Genomic DNA, 9,726 nt, shown 5'->3' with positions numbered 1-9,726 from the left:
GCGACCCCAATCTTCTAGCTTGGATAACACATTGTGCTGTGATGGAAAAATAAATAATGGACTTCCCTATAGGACGCTGCTATTCTAACAGGGTAGCACATTTAGCCGAGGGTAAACACTGGCAGTCCTCTGATGGTCATGCCAAGGTGAAGGCTCATGTTCTTATCTGCACATGCTAAGGACATGCTAGCGTCATGGCATTGATATACAGAGGCTGTAGGCAAGGACAGGGGAACATATTGCGAGTCAACTGATAGATAGGATAGCCTAGGCTTTCAGATTTTCTACATCGGACCATGTATTTTGTCACATCCTATCCTTGATTTTTGGTTAATATCCTAGAAGTGAACACAATGTATTCAACTGTAGTTACATTTGCTGAATTCCTAATCCACCATCAGTTCAGAAGCTTCACATGTTACGTGCCTTAATCAACTACGTATCGGATTCACCACTCCTGTTATGCCATCCTCGCTAGCATCCCTAACCTCAAACTAGTCCCCTGGAACGAGGGGACAGAGTCTGAACCCGTAACCTTGCATTTGTCTCATTTGAGAGGGGATAATACCTACTAATCCTCCTGATGCACACACGCAGGCCGGGATGATAGAGCAAAGCCCGGCTAAGGTAACCCCGCAAGAGCGGAAGGAACAGATGAACGGAAAAAGCTCAGGATAAAACAAAACAGAATTATGAGCCTCTGGTGTGGGACTGCTGCCACAATCAAAATGCTTACAGGGCTAAAAATAATTTCATAAGTTAGGGCTAAACAAGGTCTCTACGATGTCGAGGACTGGCACAGTATGTGATTGTTATTTATTACAACAACAGAAAGCCGGTGTTAATATTGTTCTCTGGTAGCTGTCTGCATATGCTTAAGACATGAACAAGGATTTGGTGTGGTGTTACGTACTAATTAAATTGGCAAGGGACAACTGTGGCAGACAATCTGTTTCTTTGACCGGGGTTTGAGCCTTAAATAATACCGACTAAGACCCTTTGACCTTGTTCTTAAATGCCTGACATCGAAATGCTATTCATTCCCAGGGTTCATTTTTTCCCGATATGGTGTACTTGTAACTGGTACTGTATCATTATTTGCAATTTGTCACTGGCTGTCGTGTCAGGCTTCCCAGGATCGGCTCTAGTGGGCTGTTTTTCTATGTTACCCAGAAGGACTTCTTTTACCCCCTCTTAACATCAGGAGGCAACATTTATAAATTGAATAAATTAATCAAATATATGATCTGCGTAACAGGCTTTGGGCAATCAACTTTTGACTGTTGCTTTGTGATAACGGCCCTGTGAATAAAGGGCTGGTGACTCAGCGGGGAGAGCTAGCCCTGTGACACTAGCGCTAGTGGCAGCTAGGCTCGCACTGCTAACTTTTGAAAAGCAATTTGTGCAATCTAGAACCCTCAATGGGCAGTTTTTCAGTGCTGCAGCACCATTTCAATTGTGTTCCCCTCGATATATTTGGGAAAAACAGAGTCCTAAACTGAAATAGAGATACCTTTCATAGGGTTGTAGCTGTTACTTTGGTGCCAATGCAGCTGTACAGAGATCATGGCCACGCCCCAAGCTTGCAAAGCCGAAGCGCATTTGGATTAAGGAGGCTGCTGGCCTGGCAGCAACAATATGTGTGTCCTCTTAAATTAATGATTACTCATCATAGAAACAGTGAAAACATTGTATATGCAGTGATTCTGAGAGGGAACTAGCCTGGGAACCAGATATATCTGCGAGCTAATGTTATACTTGCTCTAGCATATGCCCCTGCCCCCCCTCCCGTTCAGACAGATTTCCAGCACAACTGGCTCGGGTCTGGCCAATCACAACCGTTTATCTGATATGGTTTAATATGGTTTACAATATAGTCTACAGAGGAGCGCCCCGTTTGAGCGCCGTTGAGACATTTTCATGAACAACCAAGATGGCTGCCGCTGATGTGTCACATGTTTTTTTATTCTTAATTGTTGTAGGTCTATTCAATTGCGTCCAGAGCCATTTTCAAGGGGCCTCCTTTGATATCGCCCATTGGAAATCGAAAATGGACTTAGAGGTTCCAGACACTCCAGCATTTGCGAATTTGTCTTGGGGTGTCAGGCTAAGACATAACCTCTGAGTTGTCATATGGAAATTAAGCTAATATTTGATACTTGTTGGATACTTGCAGACATACTCTCCTATTAAACCCCATTGTAATTACTGTAGCAATGTCTCTGTGTGATGTATTAGCATCTACAGTAGTCACGTTTATCCATGGCAAAGTCAAATACTAAACAAAACTGTAAGGAGCTGAGGTCTAATGAAGGCCTACATCTCTAAAAGTAGTATCTTAAAAATGTCAAAGTGTTTCAGGCCGTAGTTTATCTTCATCTTGGAAAACAGCTTTAAACTAAATCTTAGAATTTTTTTTAAATTTTATCTTGAACTTGAACTTGGCAAACTGAAGTCAAAAAAGGTCAAGAGTATTAAAGATGCAATAACCTTCCCACGAAGAAGTTTATTCATGAATATGACTGTGCTTCACATTAAATCACAGGCGTTCAAGATTCTAGCTAAATAATTCAGTCAATGATGCTAGCCTGTAGCAATACGCCATCACTCTCTTTCAAACACTCCCAACACAATGACACATACTCAGTGCTAAATGACAATATGTCGTTTATTTTCTATATTTTTAAAGGTTTATTATTTACAAACAAACAAAAGAAAAACAAAAAAATCAAAAGTTTTTGACAAACACCGTTTGTCTGCATATTGTTTGTAAGAAAGTTTACATTTACCTTTCTTCTCGTCCGTGTCAAGTAACCAACCGATCGTTTGTTTTTGTCGCTAAGCATTGGAGAACATGAATAAGCACAATGACTGTTAGTGGGCGGGGCTGAGGCTGGGGAGGCGGGGTAAAAAGGTAGCTCGTTACAGCTTCCGTCTCTCTTCACTGGGCATGTCATCCATAAACATGAAAAAAAATGCAACTGCTGCAATGGAAAAGACCAATACACATTTTGGTTCCCCTTCCTCTGGCATTATTCTCAGTTCTTTTTGCATCTCTTTTTTTTTCTTTTCGATCAACAAAACGCCAAACAAAGAAAAGAAATGTACAAATATATGTGCTGGTTGGTTGAGAGTCCATATACTGCAAATGTGTTTCTTATTAGTCTGTTTTTCGGTGCGTGTTTGTTCGTCATCGTAATGCCCGTTCCAGGATGCTAGTTTGTTGTTTGCGTTTATGAAAAAAAAGCACGTAGTTGGGAAGCTCTCCCTTCGAAGGCAAATATCAAAACACAGCACAAACCAACAGTGCTGATATCCATCTCTATGGTGCACTAGTTCCTATACACTATGGCATATTAAGGATTAAGCGCTCTGTTTCAAATAAAACCTCCTCCACACGTTGTGAACCTTATATAGTATCAAGGCAGCACAATTCAAAGTGGATGCCTCTCTCTCTTTCTCTCTGTCTCTTTCTCTCTCTTTTCGTGACTTGCTTACTTATACCAACACCAAAGCTTAAGTTTGAAATAATCGTCAACTTTTGAGTTCATTAGAAAGTGCAATTCAAAATAAAAAATAAAAAATGAAATAAAATTACTTAGAATGTTTTGCTTTGGCCAGTTTTATCCCACTCAAGCGTTAAAATACACGAGCCAATCATCCGTTGGCTTGTTAAATACACCAGCCAATCATCAGTGACGAACTAGAAAGAAAGGTGCTCCAGAGTCCTAGAATGTCTCAATCGGCGTGATATAACCGCAGAACTAGAAAGATTTCACCTTTTTTTTTTCTTTTCTTTTTTTAACTGTACATAACCTCATTGAGTATAATATAGAGCCTAGATGAGAATGATAAGAGGGAGAAAACGAATTAAAGGAAAAAAATTAACCTAATAAACAAGCTGTTCCTAGAAATTCACATTGTAATTCAAGATTCCAATTGGACGAACTGAGACATTTGGCCATTCTCGCTTCGCTAATGCCTTCTTCGCTAAACATGTGAAGACGCACACATAGAACACAAAGAGTATACCAGCAGGGGAGTGTTTGTCTTGCACCTGGCTCACACACACTCACGGATGAAAAAAAAGAAAAGAGGATTGAACATGGCTATAGTTTAGGCACAAATACTTAAGAATGTCCATGTGATAGTTTTTGATGTTTCTGCTTGCACACGAATAACGGACGAACAGTGAACAAAACATAATCTCACAATACATTTAAAGTCAAAATCTTTTTGAAATAGTATCTTTTTTTTTGTAGGTATTTCTGAATGTGCATGCTTTCATGACATTGGTGAGCTGACTGTGTGTTGGTATAATATTGACACAAATTTTGCAGAGCCTAACCTGTAGTCTTTTAAAAACAGTTTCTCAGGGCTTAGTCACTTTAAACTGATTGGATGGTTGGTTATTTGCACTCATTTATGGCTCTAAATACAAATTTTTAAATGAAAACAGTCATAAAACCTAGTTTAAGATACTCATGAGAAAGACTTGAGCAGACATTCTATATATATATATATATATATATATATATATAGAGAGAGAGAGAGAGAGAGAGATAGATAGATAGATAGATATAGTTATAGATAAAGATATAATTAGTCATGATAAAGTTATTTAAAAAATGGCAGTCACAGATTCATATTGCAAATATCTTACCTCTTATTACGTTAAAAACTTGGAACAAATCTACCGCTATTTCTGCCAAAGCTTGATATAGCAGTGAAACTGATTCATCCGACTATAAATACGCTATGCTTCTCTGTCTTACAGAATCTCAGGTTTCTTCATGAGTTGATATGAATTCACATCAGTTTAAAGTATCTAAGCCCGCGTTTTGGAGAGTTACATGAGACATAAACCTTAATGCAAAACAGCATTGTCTTGTTTTTTTTTCCAGTTTGCTTCGACAATCACATCGTGACAAATCACATTGTTTAAAAAAATGTGTGCCCTGCACGCCTTGCGAAAATGTAGACAGTAACCTGACTTCTTCAAAAACGTAAAAGGAGAGGGTGAAAATCGCTAGCGTGTGGAGAACTTGAGGCGCTGTGACAGGTCACAATACAGGGAATACTCAAGAGACATTGGGGTGCTGAATCACAAATAAGTAGGAATAAAGTTCCTTGCCTCTGCCACTCCATTTCGCGTAATATTCTTAAATAAAAAAATATAGAATGCAACATTTTTTTTTTAAATGGCTCTGAGAAAAGAAGCATCTGAAAATAAAAATACCTTTTCTTTGAAAAGATTAACTCATCAAATGATATTTTAACAATGGCCGTCTAATTGATTTTACTGCACCAGGACATTCATCATGTATTCCGTAAAGAAAGATGAAATGTCCCCTCCCCCAGCAGGCATCAGTGTTGAGTATTGCTAGCTATTGCATTAAGGTTTGTCCATCTCAAATGAAATGTGTACGGTGTCCATTCACCCTCTGTCTCCCTCCTAAAGATAATGTCCAGTTTCCTGATAGTAGTAAGACATTGTTATGATTGAGAATGCACCACACAGTATCTGTAAATACTAGACCTACAAAATTATTTACAACACACATATAGGTTTTTTTTGTTTGTTATATCACAGTCTATTGCATAATGGTAATAATCTTTAGTTTATAAATATTATAAATGTACACAGAGAGATTTTAAGCAACATTACATAACCTATATCTCAGCCGTCTGAAATTAGGAATACAAAAAATAGCATCCATCCATATCCTTCTCTTTCTCCCTCATCATCATTATCATCATCTACGAGAAACGAATAAAGCAGCATTTCTATTATTCTATGACCTTTGGACCCATAACACTGTCATGGTCTGTATTTCACTTAATGTGACAATTTAGTAGCTTGGTAGGCTGTATTTCTGCTGCCGGAACGCAACATAAAACTCAGCTACTGTATCTTGAATTATTTCTGAAAAATTATGTTATTCTTTTCAGAAACGTGAAGAGATAAAACTGTAATGTGTGCTTTTGACAGTATTTTCCCCTACCCAAAGTATTTTTGACTTATTATCCACAGTGGTGCCAAAGCTGCTCATTTTCACCAATATCTTCAGTACAAAAGGAAACTGAAATCATACAGATTGCATCAGAAACTACAATGCATTCAGTTAGAAAAAAGTTAACTTAAAAATAAGGGAAACAAACATAGAAACAAAACAAAAATCAATAACATTTCATGTTTCTTTATAACTCTCGGAAAGGAAGACTCATGTTTATACTAGAGCTTTTAAATAGCCATTGCCAAATATTCTAGTTGGATTTACACACACACATTTATGTTATCATAGCAGATATCTTTATATCTATCTACATTTAGTCATATAGATAGATATATCGATAAATATAGATATATCTATACATATATAGATAGATAAATAGATAAATATAGATATATCTATATATTTATATATATATATTTGTGTAATATACATTCTTATGTTTAGGGAGACAGTGTGTCTAAACTATAATACAAGGGCTGTCTGTACAGGGTTTCTATGAGGTTATCTTTTCGAGGGGAAAGTGGGAAAAACCGAAAATACTGAAAGTCTCTCATGTACATCTTCTTTTGCGTATTTCCGTGTTTTAAAAAAAGAAGAAGAGTGAATTGCAACACAGGTTCGAGAAAAAGAAGAAGGAAAAAAGGACCCCAGAAAAAAAAGAACTCAAAATCGAATCATAAATTTGATGAAAAACGCATTTTGTCCTGCTCTGTCTCTGTGCTGCTCAGGACAGAATCCCTCCTCGACCCCGGCGACTCCCTGTGCTGCACGCCGCCGGCCGGCCCCGGGGCCCCCAGCCCGGCGCCCACCGACGCCGCGCCCACCGCGGAGCGCACGGGCGGCAGCGCCCCCGACGACATCTGGCGGAACAAGTTGACCCGCTGGGGTACCGTGGTGCGCAGGCCCCCCTGCAGAGCCATCCCCTGGATCCCCTGGATCCCCTGGATCCCCTGGATCCCCGATCCCGCCGCCGCCATCGCCGCCGCCGCCGCCGCCGCCGCCGCCGCCGGGGGCGCTATGGACGCCAGGGAGTCCCCGGGCGAGGCGTGGCCCCTGGGGCTCGGGGTCGCGTCGTGGGGCAGGGAGGGCTGGGAGGCCGACAGGTGGCGCACATCTCGACTCAGGCTGACCGACTGCAGCGCCGGCGAGCTCTTGAGGACGTGCTCCCCCCTCTGGGGCGAGGAGAGGAGCTGCTGCTGCCCGGGGGACTGCTGCGTGGAGGGGCCGGCGGAGGCAGGGCTCGACAGCGCTGGTGGCTGGGCCATCTGCTGCTGCTGTGAGGGCTGCTGCTGCTGGGCCGGGGGCAGGCTCTGCTGGATGAGGGACAGCTGGGAGGCGGTGGGCGAGCGGTACTGGAAGCTCCGGCCAGCCAGAGGGGTCTGCACGGGTGGGCTGCACATGGCAGCGGTGAAGGAGCACGGCGACATGATGGCGCCCTGCTGCTGCAGGGAGGGGAGGTTGACCACGACCGGGGAGATGGAGGTGGAGGAGCCGGCTGCGCTCATGTTGCCGAAGGAGACCCCGGGGGCCATGAAGACGCCCTGGGCGGCGGCGGCGGCGGCGGCGGCCGGCAGGATGCGGGCGGCGGAGGCGTTGGCGATAGCGGAGGCGCTGTAGGTCAGGGGGAAGGCGGACTGCTGGAGCTGGTTGGTGCCTATGGAGGTGGAGTAGGGCGGCTGCGCGGGCGAGTTAATGATGGAGTTTCCAGACATTGGGGTGGAGTTCATCCCGCTGACCGAGTGCTTGCGGTCCACCATCATCACCATCTCCCTGTCCTGCCGGATTATCTGCTTCAATATCTCGTTCTCCTGCGTGTTGAACACGCCGGCGTTCAGGTCCTTCTGGAACTTCTGCAGCAGCAGTGAGTTCTTCTTCCCTGTTGGGGGGGAGGAGGGGGGAGGGGGTGAGGGGAGAGGGGTTTAGCCTTGTGGGGGATACCGCGCTACAGAGTACACTGCAGGACGCAACACACTCGAACGATGCAGTTTGTATTTATTTTTGCAAACGACGATGGTGATCGGTGCCACTGCTATGGGACCTTCGAGGACCTATGTGACCTTTGAGGACCTTCGCCTCAACACACCACCACCAGACTACACTAGGCTGTGCTGTGCCGTACGTGGGGTGCATCCTCTGAGTTTATACGTTCATACAAACTGCATGTTTCTCTCCAGTTAACGGTGATCAGTGGTGATGAGTGGGGGGACATTGAGTGACAGTGAGGGTGACAGGAGAGAGGAGGTGAGGAGAGAGGAGGTGAGGGGTGAGGAGGTGAGGGGTGGAGGTGAAGGAGACACAGGAAGACACAGATTACTGCCGGTGGAACATGGAGTAGCTGATAGGCTGTCATAAGGTAATGACATACAGATAAGAAAGGAAAATGTCATTAAGGACCTGCCAAAAGGACAAACACAACTCTACGGCTCTGTCTAGACCAAAGGGACATGTTCTATATCAAAATGATCAAATTCAAAGTCACAAACTATTGACTACGCAATGACACTGACTTGTCCTTAATCAAAACCCAAGGATAGCTAGGGCGACCACTTTTCATTAGACACTGCCAAGAGACAACAACACTACGACAAATTGCTAGTATGCTACTAGGTAGGGTGTAATGGTGTGTATTGCAATAAAAATATATACTTACTAATTGATGAAAATAATAATGTTCCCCAAACTCGACATAATACATTGTATTTTGCAGGCCTTCAGCGATATTTAGAATTATTATTGTATGATTTCTGGATTTATTATTACCTTTTTTCTGACGAACAATCAACCAAATTTGACAAATAACTTTGGTCAAGGCCGTAATCCTAAAAAAATAATCAATAATTTATCTGCCTGAAGATGACTGCCCTACAAATTGAAACATACACAGAACTACAAAATCGGTCGGCTGTCGGTGTGTTGACTGCTGACTATTACAACGAACTTGGACTGGGCCACACTTCTTGTCGAGTAGTTAGATCAATATTTAAAGTCATCCATCAATTATTTACAAGATTGAAGGAAACATATTTGGATGTCAAATTCTCTCACATTCAATATTTTTTTGCTGCTTTCTCGAGTGCCAAAGCAAACTAATTTATATGCTTAGTTTGCTTTTACAAAGTCAGTTTTAATTTCTTCAGGTAAATATTGTGAGAGGTTCTGTGATTCATGCAGCTGTTTCAGTGAGACTGTTCAGCTAGGTTATTTTAGCATAGATAAATCATGTCTGCTCTCCTAACCCTTACACACATGATACATAAAGACTACTGATCACACCTGCCATGTTTGGTAAGGTGTGCTGAAATGTAAAAAGATGATCAATATTAGTTTATAGAGGCAAATATTCGCTCTAATTCTCATTATGGCTATGTATGTTTTGACACAATGTAGTAAAATTATATATATTATGATTATTATTTGTATTATTATTAGGAGGATTTTGAAATAAGTGTACTTGCATTTGATTTTAATAAAGATTTTAGTGCCATTTTGGCCTCAATATATATTATTATTGCTAACATAAACAAGACTTATGTTTAACATGTGTTATAGCTAACATAATATTAATTCATGAAATATGATTAAACCTGTAAGTATGCATGTGTTGTAGGACTGACTATAGGTAGGGAGGTATGCTAAGCTATGCCTAGCACTAGACACCCTGCTGTGAAACTAATGATCACTTACAAGGCCGAAGTCATGGCACTTTTAA

General features: G+C 41.8%; 1 protein-coding gene across 1 annotated transcript in view; it reads right to left on the bottom strand.

Moving 5' to 3' along the window:
• Positions 1–6,691: 6,691 nt before the first annotated feature.
• The window catches only part of hcn1 (hyperpolarization activated cyclic nucleotide-gated potassium channel 1), a gene marked incomplete at both ends in the record, with an annotated part of 66,314 nt that continues 63,279 nt past the window's right edge, over positions 6,692–9,726 (bottom strand). Inside the window, one exon of the mRNA XM_079756177.1 lies at positions 6,692–7,893. Coding sequence (XP_079612303.1) covers positions 6,692–7,893 — 1,202 coding nt within the window. The remainder of the gene's footprint in view (positions 7,894–9,726) is intronic.

The sequence above is a fragment of the Pollachius pollachius genome, assembly GCF_949987615.1.
Source record: "Pollachius pollachius genome assembly, chromosome: 18".
NCBI lineage: Eukaryota > Metazoa > Chordata > Actinopteri > Gadiformes > Gadidae > Pollachius > Pollachius pollachius.
This window is presented reverse-complemented; position numbering and strand designations above follow the sequence as displayed.